The sequence below is a fragment of the Miscanthus floridulus genome, chromosome 1, assembly GCF_019320115.1.
Source record: "Miscanthus floridulus cultivar M001 chromosome 1, ASM1932011v1, whole genome shotgun sequence".
NCBI lineage: Eukaryota > Viridiplantae > Streptophyta > Magnoliopsida > Poales > Poaceae > Miscanthus > Miscanthus floridulus.
In genome coordinates, this window is record NC_089580.1 from 119,728,168 (window position 1) to 119,740,158 (window position 11,991).

General features: G+C 53.6%; 1 protein-coding gene across 2 annotated transcripts; it reads left to right on the plus strand.

The window, feature by feature from the left end:
• The first annotated feature begins 1,924 nt into the window (after positions 1-1,924).
• Positions 1,925-5,234, plus strand: LOC136539670 (probable methyltransferase PMT21). Of its 2 annotated transcripts, none has more exons than XM_066531642.1 (5): positions 1,925-2,264; positions 2,343-2,450; positions 2,611-4,210; positions 4,320-4,397; positions 4,477-5,234. In XM_066531642.1, the coding sequence occupies exons 3-5, from the start codon at positions 2,655-2,657 to the stop codon at positions 4,688-4,690; spliced, it is 1,848 nt and encodes a 615-aa protein (XP_066387739.1). In that variant the 5' UTR covers positions 1,925-2,264; positions 2,343-2,450; positions 2,611-2,654; the 3' UTR covers positions 4,691-5,234. The 2 variants fall into 2 exon arrangements, with proteins under 2 accessions (XP_066387739.1, XP_066387734.1); XM_066531637.1 differs by having other exon boundaries at positions 1,930-2,264; positions 4,480-5,234.
• Positions 5,235-11,991: the final 6,757 nt, after the last annotated feature.

An 11,991-nucleotide genomic window follows, 5' to 3' on the forward strand; every position in this document is an offset into this window, starting at 1 on the left:
CTGGCTTCTTGAGATTTTTGTGGGTCCGGTAGGCAGCCTCTAAGTTGAGGGATTTGAACTCTTCCTGCAATGGAACTATGGAAGTAGGTCTCCAATGTGGCACTTGCTTGAGTTGGCTCCACCTGACTGAGGAAGGTTACCAGCGTTTGGTTGCCAAAGAAATAGTTGATCATTGTATGGTGCAGAGAATTTGCCAAGTAAAAGGGCTTCTGCTTCGAGTGCAGAGAAGGTTCCCACTTTGGCTCTAACGTCTGACGTATATTGCCCGAGGCGGTTGAACCTAGAAACTCTCGTTGAGACTCACCTAGCCAGGGTGCGTGGCTGGCACTAAATGTGATCAATGTTTTGTTTATGAAAGTCACGATAGTGTTGAGCAGTTGATCTGCGAAATTAAAAAGCAGACAATTCACCCTGCTAAACTGTAACGTACTGTACGTGAAGACCTGATGGAGTCGGGCAGTGGTTGCACAAGATTAGATGTCCTTAGCTGTACCTTGCATTGATTAGTGTACATCTGCACTTGTAATTGTATATTTAGATTATTAATCCGTAGGAGTAGATTATGTAGGACGAGCACTTGTGAACTGCGCGTCAAATCAAAGTCAAAGGAAGCCACCGCGTCAGTTGGTGCCGCACTCACTTATCCCCACCATGATTGGCACCAGTAGCTACGAGACGTTGAAGCTGATCGAGCTGAGCAGTCAGCCAGTCACCGCACTCCCACTCCCATCAGTGTAGTGAGTGCAACCGGCCGAACCCGGGGCAGTGGCAGGCACCCTGCACTGATGGACTGGCAGTGAGTGTACCGGTACCAAACTACCCTAACTCCAGTGGACCAGTACTAAAGCACTAGTGTACTGTAGGAGTATAGCAATAGCAAGGACCAAACGGAAGGGCGTACTCTAGCGAAAGGAGAGAAAAGGCTAAAAAAAAAAAGGGACGACAGCAACCGAATAGCATGTGCGCCGGACGCGCCCGAAGAACGTTTCGTTTCGACGCTAGCCGCTGGTGCTTTGCTGGACTCGTCGGGATTCAGCAAATCAGCAGTAAATGGCCCGTGATCTGGTCCAGGAATTAGGCTGTGAGGCAGGTTTTAAAAATGATTCCTCACTATAGAGTTCTGCCTGTTCACTTGGCTAATAAGCCTGGGCTGAAAGTACTGCTGGCTGATTTGTTGTGAGAGAAAAATACCGTTTATAGGCTAAAAAAGTACGGCTTATAAGCCAAGCGAGCAGAGCTTTCGACCTTAGACCTCCGACCTTGGAACAGTCATCAAACAAGAACTAAGGATCTATCTATTTGAATCAACTAAAACAAGTTAGTAGCTGAGACTAAAAATTAATCTAAATTAGTTAGAGACCCGCTAGACGGTTAACAACTAGTTAGAAACTTAGCTAACAAATTAGGTTACTTAACAATTAGCTGTATCCATCCAAATACTATACCCTAAATCGGTAGTACTTGGGCGGATGAGAAGGCTGCGGACGCGGGTACGAGAAAACTCCACCAATGGCAAAGGGATGCGCCGGTTTTCTTTCCCAAAAAAGCGCGCCGCCCTTTTCACCGTAGCATGGATGGACCCAGATTCGGGCGGAGGTGGGAAGGCGTCCCGCGTGGGGTTCGGGGTCCCCTCCCTCCCTGAAACCACGTCTGCAGTGTGAAAACGCGAACCCGATCTGGATGGAAGGACCGACGCGTCGGCCTCGGCCAGCCAAGTCGCACGCACCTGCGATTGTGGACCCGCCCATCGGGGGCAAGGGCACTAGCAATTGCGGGTTGTGGGGAGTGCCCGCGCGCCGAACCAACCAGCCAATCCAATCATCAGTAAAATACTAGCGTCCAGTCCAGGCAGTCCGGCCGATGACCACTGCCTGTGCCTGCCGCCGTCCGTTTCGCTCGCCACCATTTCTTCCCTTCCCGGTCCCCTCGCTGTTTCCTGGCTTTAAATCTCTCGCTCGCTACTGATCGATCGAATCAGCGCAGAATCCACTCGATCCATCGTTGCCCTGTTCATTTCCTTCGGTTACTAGTATATCCCTTCGTTTCCGCTAGGTTTGTTACTCTACTCCCGTCCGTCGTCTCCTTCGAGGGCAACCGCGCCGCCTCCGTCGCAGGTAGCGGCGCCATTCCTCCTCCGTTTCGTTCGCAGTGCAATACAGACAGTATCTGTGGGGGCTTGATTTTGACCGCGTCATTCGCGGATCGCGCGCCGCCCACAGCCTCCTCCTCCTCCTCCTCCTCGTCTGGTCGTTGATTAACAAAAGGTGAAAGAAAGAACGACATCCACCCACTGTGCTGTTCCAGCGCACCGCGGCTAATACTCTGCTCCTACTCGTATATAGGCACGACTCCCGCTGGCCGCTGCCGTCGGTGCCAGGTCGTCGTCCTCCTCCTCCAGCTACTAGTACCAGCTCACTCCAGTGTCCACTCCACTGCCATCCCATCCAAAGGTAAACGCGTCAACGCGACCAGCTCACCTCGTCTCATCATCTTCCTCTCTTTCGTTGGATAGCATAATTAACTGCATATCATATTTGCATGCATCTCGGATGTCCGTCCCCTTTGCCTTTTTTTTTCTTTCGTAAAGTTTAATTTCTCCTCGTGCTGCAGTTGCAGTGCTCGACGACGGAGAGAGTGGCGCGGCGACTGGCGACATGAAGTACAGCAAGGAAGATAAGCCCGAGAGGGCGGGCGGCGCCGGCGCAGGGTCCAGGGCGGTGCCGGTGACGCTCGTCGTCATCGTGCTCTGCGCCTTCTCCTTCTACCTCGGCGGCATCTACAGCACGGGGCGGAGCCTCCTGGACGCCATCCAGCCGGCTCCGACGGCTCTCGTCACCCTCGGCGCCGGCACCACGGCCATCCATTCCTCCGACGACGACCAAGCTCGGCCAGCACTGGCAGCCGCGTCCACGGCCGCCGTGGCGTTCCCCGAGTGCCCCGCCGACCTGCAGGACTACACCCCCTGCACCGACCCCAAGCGGTGGCGGAGGTACGGCAACTACCGCCTGAGCTTCATGGAGCGGCACTGCCCACCGCCGCCCGACCGGCAGCAGTGCCTCGTGCCGCCGCCCAAGGGGTACAAGCCGCCCATCCGGTGGCCCAAGAGCAAGGACCAGTGCTGGTACCGGAACGTCCCCTACGACTGGATCAACAGCCAGAAGTCCAACCAGCACTGGCTCGTCAAGGAAGGCGACCGCTTCCGCTTCCCCGGCGGCGGCACCATGTTCCCCAACGGCGTCGGCGCGTACGTGGACCTCATGCAGGGCCTGGTCCCGGGCATGCGCGACGGCACCGTGCGCACCGCGCTCGACACCGGCTGCGGCGTCGCCAGCTGGGGCGGCGACCTGCTGGGCCGCGGCATCCTCACCGTCTCCCTCGCCCCCCGGGACAACCACGAGGCCCAGGTGCAGTTCGCGCTGGAGCGCGGCATCCCGGCCATCCTCGGCATCATCTCCACGCAGCGCCTGCCGTTCCCGTCCGCCGCCTTCGACATGGCGCACTGCTCCCGGTGCCTCATCCCCTGGACCGAGTTCGGCGGCCTCTACCTCCTGGAGATCCACCGCGTCCTCCGCCCGGGAGGGTTCTGGGTGCTCTCCGGCCCGCCCATCAACTACGAGAACCGGTGGCACGGCTGGAACACCACCGCGCAGGCGCAGAAGGCCGACTTCGACAGGCTCAAGAAGATGCTGGCCAGCATGTGCTTCAAGCTCTACAACATGAAGGGCGACATCGCCGTGTGGCAGAAGTCCCCCGACGCCACCGCCTGCTACGACAAGCTCACCCCGATCACCACGCCCGCCAAGTGCGACGACAGCGTCGACCCCGACTCCGCCTGGTACGTGCCCATGCGCTCCTGCGTCACGCCCCCAAGTGCCAAGTACAAGAAGCTGGGGCTCAACGCCACGCCCAAGTGGCCCCAGAGGCTCACCGTCGCGCCGGAGCGCATCAACGTCGTCCCGGGCAGCAGCGCCGCCGCCTTCAAGCAGGACGACGCCAGGTGGAAGCTCAGGGCCAAGCACTACAAGACGCTGCTGCCGGCGCTGGGGAGCGACAAGATCAGGAACGTCATGGACATGAACACCGTGTACGGAGGCTTCGCAGGCAGCCTCATCAAGGACCCCGTCTGGGTCATGAACGTCGTCTCCTCCTACGGGCCAAACTCCCTCGGCGTCGTCTACGACAGAGGGCTCATCGGCGTCAACCACGACTGGTAACGATTCCGGCCGGCCGGCCTCTTTGATTGGTTGGATTCATAGTTCTCAGAATGCACTTACTATTACAGTATAAGTAATCACGGATGATATATATAATCTTTGCAGGTGTGAGGCGTTCTCGACATATCCACGCACCTATGATCTATTGCATCTTGATGGCCTGTTCACGGCAGAGTCTCACAGGTAAAAAGAAACAAACTCAACTTCTCAACTCTATAATTGAAAATTGAAAATTCAGAGAAAAGATCTGCTTTTCCAATAGCAGGTGCGAGATGAAGTACGTGCTCCTTGAGATGGACCGTATCCTTCGTCCCACGGGTTACGCCATAATCCGGGAGAGCACCTACTTCCTTGATTCTGTGGCACCCATTGCCAAAGGAATGAGATGGAGCTGCGAGAAGCATAACACCGAGAACAAGGCTGACAAGGACAAGATCCTCATCTGCCAGAAAAAGCTTTGGGCAGGAAAGCAGTGATGACAAGATCAGAAGAGGATCATCCAGGTATAAACTATGAAAAGTAAGTAGCCTTAACCTGGATGGATGATGCGTAAATCTGCTGCTCAAGGGCATCCAGAGCTCAAATGTACGTGCTGTGGTCTCGGCCAACAAGGCAGAGGCGCTTCACCGTTCAGTACACATGGAAGATGAACAAGTACTCTGATACAATGCAAGAAGGTTCACAATTATCAAAATAAAATAAGCTGAGTAAAACTCCATATAGGATCCAATAGTTAGTACTATTTGTCATTAATCACACAGTTAATTCTTTTTTGTACGAAAAAGTTAGGGGTGGGTCGATTCATACCATGATGAGCAAGCAACTGTAAGTTACTCCACACTGCATGTGTTCATTTGTACGACATATATATAGGTTGGTTGGTGCTGTCGTTGTAATTGTAATAATTGTAATAGCGGGCCACTTATTTATTTAACACTTTTGTGGATTCAATATACGAATATTGATGTCTGAAAGCGACGGATTTTGTTGAATGTTGCTATCAGTTGACGTCACAATGCATATACTTGAGCAAGCAATTCCTCAGAAATTGAAATAGAACAGAAACGAAAAAGAAAAAGGAATCGATAATGCAATGTAGCCAAAGGGGGCAAAAAATGGGAAGAGGAAACACTGAGTACTGACTGTCAAACACTGAAACACTGCACCAGCATCATCGTCACTTGCTCTACTTCGCCACACCTTTGACAGCATTCACCGTCTCTCTTTAATTTCTGTCTGTCCCTAGCATAGCATGACATCTGAGAATGACCATCCGGTCCATCCCTACAAAGAGGGCACTAAAATGAGCAAAACAGACCGAATCAGTGAATCAAACGATTCATGTCTAGATTAGAGCAGCATTTGGCTTAGAGGAAACCTTTCCTTGGATAACAAGAGCGAGTCTGCATTCTACAGACAGCAAGGCAGAATAATTGGATAAATAATTTATATGGAAAACACGCCTGGATCATTCTTGAGAACTTAAGAACTTTCTGAATCCATTATGTGATGCCCTTAATCTGTTATTTGAAACCACCGAAACATCAGAATTGGATGAATGGGATCAGATATGTAATGTTTCAACTATTGATATGGTCTACCTGTGTCCCTTCAAATCTAGGAGTGTTACCAAATATCATCAATGGTTGTGCCTCTAGTAACTGAAGAGAACTATTTGAAGCCTATCATCAATGGCAGTGTAATCGCAAGTAACTAGCAGAAGGTCAACCGGAAGAAATTCGACTCCATGGTGCCTCTCGAAGCCCAGATGATTTGTGGCCCCTAACTCTAGTAGACAGGATCATCTTTTCTTGTGTTGTTTTCTGGCAAAGGCTCTTTGGTGGGGATTATTTGTTGTTTTTGGTATTGTTTCACCTCTAAGTGTTGCGAACTTTTTTTGAAAGTTGGTGTAAACAGGGAGGAAAAGAAAATAGATTATTTTTACTAACAAGGGCAGCAACCTTGTGTTGGTCTATAAGGTGTAAGGGTCACCAACAAATACATAGTTTCAAGTCACTTTAACTTTTAATCCAACATTGATTTGATACTTGGCATTACATAACTCATCATGACTTGATTAGTCCCTTAGATCGACACATGTACTTGCTTCTTCATCTTAGCCATGGTACCATGGCCGCCAAGCCATCACTTCCTTTCACCTTCGCATAGTGTCGGTGTTTTGGACCGGCGGGCCCTCAACCAGCTAGTGAAAGTGTACTGCGTGCTCCTAATCCCGGATGGTGATGCAAAGAGACACAAGGTTTATACTGGTTCAGGCAATAGGTGCCCTACGTCCAGTCTGGGAGAGCGATCTTGTATTCCTTGCACCGAGGTGCTTGTAGTAGGGGTTTACAAGCAGGGCGAGAGAGGAAGCTAGTCCCAGGTCTCTGCGTGAAGCGGCGTGGGTTGCTTGAGATGTTGATCTCTTGCAGCGAGGAGGAGTGTGAGTTACAGAGCGTTGTGCGTTGCTTGCACCTGTGAGTGTGTCCGTCTGAGCAATGTCTCCGTCTGTCTGTGCGTGCGTGCCTAGAAACGGCCCCGGTCACTCCCTTTTATAGTTGAAGGGGGGGGGGGGGACAGGGGCGATACATGTGTTCTCTACGTGGCGTTTTGTGAGCGGAGGTGGTGTGTTCGAGCCCTGTAGCTTGTCACTGTGGCGGCATGGTCGATGGAGCGGTCTTGTCCTCGGTGTACTGGAGCAACGCGCCGGTCACGCCCGATCCTGTGCGACATGGGAGCTCCTGTGATGGCTTGACGCAGGGCATGGCACATACTGTGAATGTCGTGTCGATCGCTGTATGTTGACAACGTAGAGAGCCGAGGCCCAGTTGGTGCAGAGGCTGAACCATCGTGGGGGGCTTGGCGGGCGTGAGTCCCGAGGCTATAGGGGTGCAGAAGCGGGTAGCCGAGGCTCGGAGGGAGTAGTTGGTCTTGTACGCTGATTCCGAGGCTACAGGGACCCGGACTTGACTCTCCATGCCGCACCGTCCTTGGAGCAGGTGGGGTTAGGCATCACAGTGCTGCATAGGTGTCAGTCGTGGGCACAGTGCCGAGCACAGCGGTCGGTAACCCCTGCCCCGTCCTGTCCCAGACGGTATGGCGTTGATGCGACTCCCATCTCGTCGGTCACTCCGCTGTGTCGAGCCGTCATTCGGCTGATGTCGCGGGAGTGGTTGGTCGCATTAGTTGGACGTGACGTCCCGGTCGAGGCGGCGGTGATGGGGTAGCTGCCGAGCCGGCCTCGAGTGAGCTAGAGAATCGGTACCTCGTCCGAGGCCTTACGTGCGGGGTCTCGAGCGAGGTGGAGAATCGGTACCTCATCCAAGGCCTTACGGGCGGGGCCTCGAGAGAGGCGGAGAATCGGTACCTCGTTCGAGGCCTTACGTGCGGGGCCTCAAGCGAGGCGGAGAATCGGTACCTCGTCCGAGGCCTTACGGGTGGGGCCTCGAGCGAGGCGGAGAATCGGCACCTCGTCTGAGGCCTTACGGTTTCATTTTGGGCCGAGCCCGCTTCGGGTGAGTCAGGATACTATTCGAGGTGGGCCGGGCGGTCCAGTCGAGCCTCGGATAAGGTGGGGGTTTGCCGGTAGTTGTCTCTTGGCTTCGATTTTTACAGGGTCTAAGCAATTTTTTTGGTTCTTGCTTAGGGGACCCCTTTTTATGGTACCCGACAGTAGCCCCCGAGCCTCAGGGAGAGTATGAGCGCTCTCCCTGAGGTTTTGATGAGACTTGGCTCACGGCAGCTCCTGGCGGGATGGTGTTTCGTACTCGAGGCCTCGGTGGGTGCGCGCGAGCGCACCCGCCGGGTGTAGCCCCCGAGGCCCTGGAGGAGTGGATTTATTCCTCCAGAGGCTTTTCTCATGTTGAGCGAGAGGTTTTATCGCGTTTGCTGAGCCCACGAGTGCGAGTTCAGGTTGCTGGGCCTTGGCTTGGTTGTAGGAAGAGCCCCCGAGCCTCTGCTCGGAGCAAGAGGGCGATCAGGAGTTTCCCTATCTTTTTTGTGCGGCCCTCACGCATCCTTTTTGTTCGGAAGGAGGGGTAGAGTATGCCAGGCTACCCTCGGTGGGCGCGAGTAGTGACACCTCCGGTGAGCTGTTATCGGGTAAGTCTAAGTGGAGGCCCGTGCCCCATTTGATACACATCCACGTTGCTCCTCAAGAACCCGATGAGCGCGTCTTCCTATTTGGGATCCAGGTTGGCCCCGATAAGGGCCGTTCTGCTGGGATCACCGTCGACCAGCTAGATCACCTTGTGTTCCTTGGACTTAATGTTCTTGCGTGGGGCCTCGAGCTCTGGGATCTCCAGGTGATCGGCCAAGGTCTTCTTGGCGTCGAGCATGGTCTCGGCCATGCGAATAGAGAGGTCGTGAGCCTCTGCTATTTTGAAACTATCGTCCTCGCAGGTATAAGCTGCGTACATGTTGCCTCGGAGGGTTAGAACTCCTTTCTCGGTAGGCATCTTGAGCACTAGATACCTGTAATGAGGTATGGCCATGAACTTGGTGAGCGATGGTCAACCAAGAATAGCATGGTAGGTGCCATCGAAGTCAGCGACCACGAAGTTGACGTAGTCGGTGCGGAAGTGGTCCGGAGTCCCAAATTGCACAGGTAACGTGATCTGCCCGAGAGGTGTAGAGCTCTGTCCGGGGAGAACGCCCTAGAACTGTGCCTCATATGGCTTGAGGTCTGCCTGGGCTATTTTCAGGGCGGACAGACTATTCTTGAACAATATGACGATGGAGCTGCCGCCGTCGATCAGTACTCTGTCGAACTGAACCTTGTTGATACAAGGATCGAGGACCAGGGGAAAATGTCCTGGCTCAGGTATTGCGGCCCGTTAGTCCTTTCTGCTGAAGGAGATTTCACGGTGAGACCATGGAGGGAGCCGCGGATCGGTGAGGAGGTTGTCGGTGTTGGCCACGTTCAAGCAAGCGCGGGCGAGCAGCTTACGTTCTCGTTTGGTCTCGATGGACACTTTGCCTCCGATGATGGTGTGCACGCGATAGGTTGGCTTGACGTACTTGTGACGAGGGTCTGCATTATCGTCATCGTTATCCTCGTTGTGCTGTTCCCCTACGTCGTTAGGCTTGTTGGATGTATCCAAAGCCTGTTGACGCGTGTAGATAGACTTGAGAACGCGGCAATTCTCCATGGTATGGTTTGAATTAGGATGGAGCTGGCAGGGCCCTTTCAATGCTTTGGCGTAGTCATCTTCGTAATTACAATGTCCGCCACCCTTTTTAACGGTGTTGACCTCATCGTCATCTTCCCGAGCATGCTTGCTCCTGTAATCGTCATGGCGGTTACGCCGCTGATTACGTTGGTCGCGGTGGTCACGGGAGTCATTGCGCCGGTTGCGGCAGTCAAAATTGTCGTTCCGACCATGGTTGCCGTGGTAGTCGTCACGGTGTGGGGGGTGATCAGAGTGAGGAACCCTTGCTGCTTCTTCAATAATTATCTTTTTAGCGTCGTCGACGTCCGCATATTTCTTAGCGGTGGCCAGGAGCGCTGTGACCGATTTAGGTCTCTTGCGGAGGAGCTTGTCCCTTAGGGCGTCGTGGAAGTGGAGGCCAGTGATGAAAGCCTTGATTGCCTCATTGTCGAAGATTGATGGGACCTTGATGCGCATCTCCGAGAAACACCGGACGTATTCGCGCAGTGGCTCATCTTTTCGATCTCGAATCCATTGCAGATCGTATTTGTTGCCTGGTTATTCACAAGTAGCAATGAAGTTGTCGATGAAGGCTTGCTTGAGCTCCTGCCAAGAATCAAAGTAGTTCACCGGCAAGCTGACCAGCCATTGGTGACCTGCATGGCCAACAGCGACTGGGAAGTAGTTAGACATGACGTGCTCGTCAGCCATGGCTGATCTGCACGCAGTTTCGTAGAGCATGACCCATAATTCGGGGTTCTCCTTACCGTCGTACTTCTGAAGTTTCTCGAGCTTGAAGTTCTTGGGCCATATGACTTGGCGAAGGTGTGGAGTAAACTGCTTCAAACCCGGTGAGCCGTGGGCAGTGTCATATTCCATATGGCGATAACTTTCGTGGGATGCTCGATCGTTGGCTCTCTGGTTGATGCGAGCGCGTAGATCACGTCCACCGAGGTAATGGTAGAGATCATTATTGCCATCGCGGTGATCTCGATTGCCATCTAGATTAGCCCTGCAACCATGGTTATCGCGGTGATTGTCGTGATTGTCTCGACGATTATCGTCCCCGACGTCGCGACAGTTGTCCTCTCGACGGCGGTTGTCATCCTGGACACCATCATGGCCACCGTTTCTGCCTTGACGGTTGTCTGATGGGTCGTTGTTGCGTGAGCCACATTGGTTGAGTGGCTGTGAGCGACTTGGGTACTGGCGGCTGTGGCTTGACTTGACTGAGACGGATGGAGCCCGGGCTTGATTTACAATCTCTGCGGTCTAGGCCATAGCTGCCGTCAGATAGGCTTGTATTTCATCGCGAACTGCTTGGGTTTCTAGGGTGTTGGTTAGCCATTGCATTGTCGCCATGGCGACGGCTACATTGGCGCTTGGAGTCCTGAAGACCTGTTTGTCCCCCACCCTATCGAAAGCATTGTTAAGGTCACGTGGCTGGATCCTTATGCGTCGTGCCTCTTGGTCTGCTTCGGCTTCAATTTGTCGGCGATTAAACCGATCAATATTGTGTGCTTTGCGTGCAGTCCTTTCTTGTTCTGTTTCACCAACTGCCGGCGGTTCATCATTGCTGACAACATGGATCAAATCCCCTCGCCTTGGCGGGAAAGATGGAAATTGTGGGAACCCCAGGGCGTGGTCTGGGATATCCAGATCGTATTTGACGTCTTCATCTTCGTGATGCTGAAGCTCGGTGTGGACAGATGCATTAGATGCGATGCCAGACAAGGAGCCGAAGTCGCCCTCTTGGACTGTGTGGACGGATCCTTCTTGATAATCTTCAATCCGGATCATGTTGACGAAGTTGCATGGCTTCGGCCGAGGTTGGTGCATAAAACACAGATCCAAGCGGCATTGTAGGTTATACGTGTAGTTGGAGGCAGCATTTCGCAGGCCGTAGGGCTAGGCCTGGTAGTTCTCTGTCGAGGCTTCGTACTCAGAGAGCCAGAGACCCGTCGTGAAGGCTGGCCAGCGATGAGCGGAGCGCCCTTTAGGAGTAGATATGACCACGAGATCTGTACCAAGTTGTGCAGGATGACTGGTCTGAGCTGGTCGGGTAGATCTATTGTGAGGAGCGGTTACCTGCTCATTAGGTTGACTTTGAATCGTACTTACCAGAGCTAGGGTTTCAGCGAGTTTGGTGCTGACCCGATCGATGGAGTCGAGCAGGTCGGTGTTGTCGATCTGCTTCCCTTTGTAGCGGAGAAGCGGACGACGGGTTATCGGCGTGGCTAAAGATGATGTAGGCATGGTTGGAGCCTGATGTGCCATGGTCAGAGCCAGATCCATTGTGGTCAGAGCCATATCCGTCGTGGTCGAAGCCGTATCCACCGTGGTCGGAGCCGTAGCCGATGTAGGTGAAGCAGTGGTTGGCGCAGACTGAATCCACGCCTCCTCCATGGTCATGGCGATGAAGTCGTCGGAGCCGGTGGTCCAGGTGATCTGGCTGACGGTGAACGTGAGGCCGTTCGACGTAGCCATGGAGCCAGAGATGATGACCATCTTGTTTGCTTGGAGAGCAGTACGCACACCCCCTACCTAGCGCGCCACAGTCGACGAAATATGGTTGGTAGTCTACCTAGGGGTATGCCCAAGGTAGTAGATTGTCAGTAGATAGATGC

What these genes read in the sequence shown, in the direction of transcription:
- LOC136539670 (XM_066531642.1), top strand. Translation starts at nt 2,655, where the DNA reads ATGAAGTACAGCAAGGAAGATAAGCCCGAGAGGGCGGGCGGCGCCGGC. An exon ending in ATCGGCGTCAACCACGACTG is followed by an intron (nt 4,211 to 4,319) that starts GTAACGATTCCG and finishes TAATCTTTGCAG; the next exon opens with GTGTGAGGCGTTCTCGACAT. An exon ending in TTCACGGCAGAGTCTCACAG is followed by an intron (nt 4,398 to 4,476) that starts GTAAAAAGAAAC and finishes CTTTTCCAATAG; the next exon opens with CAGGTGCGAGATGAAGTACG.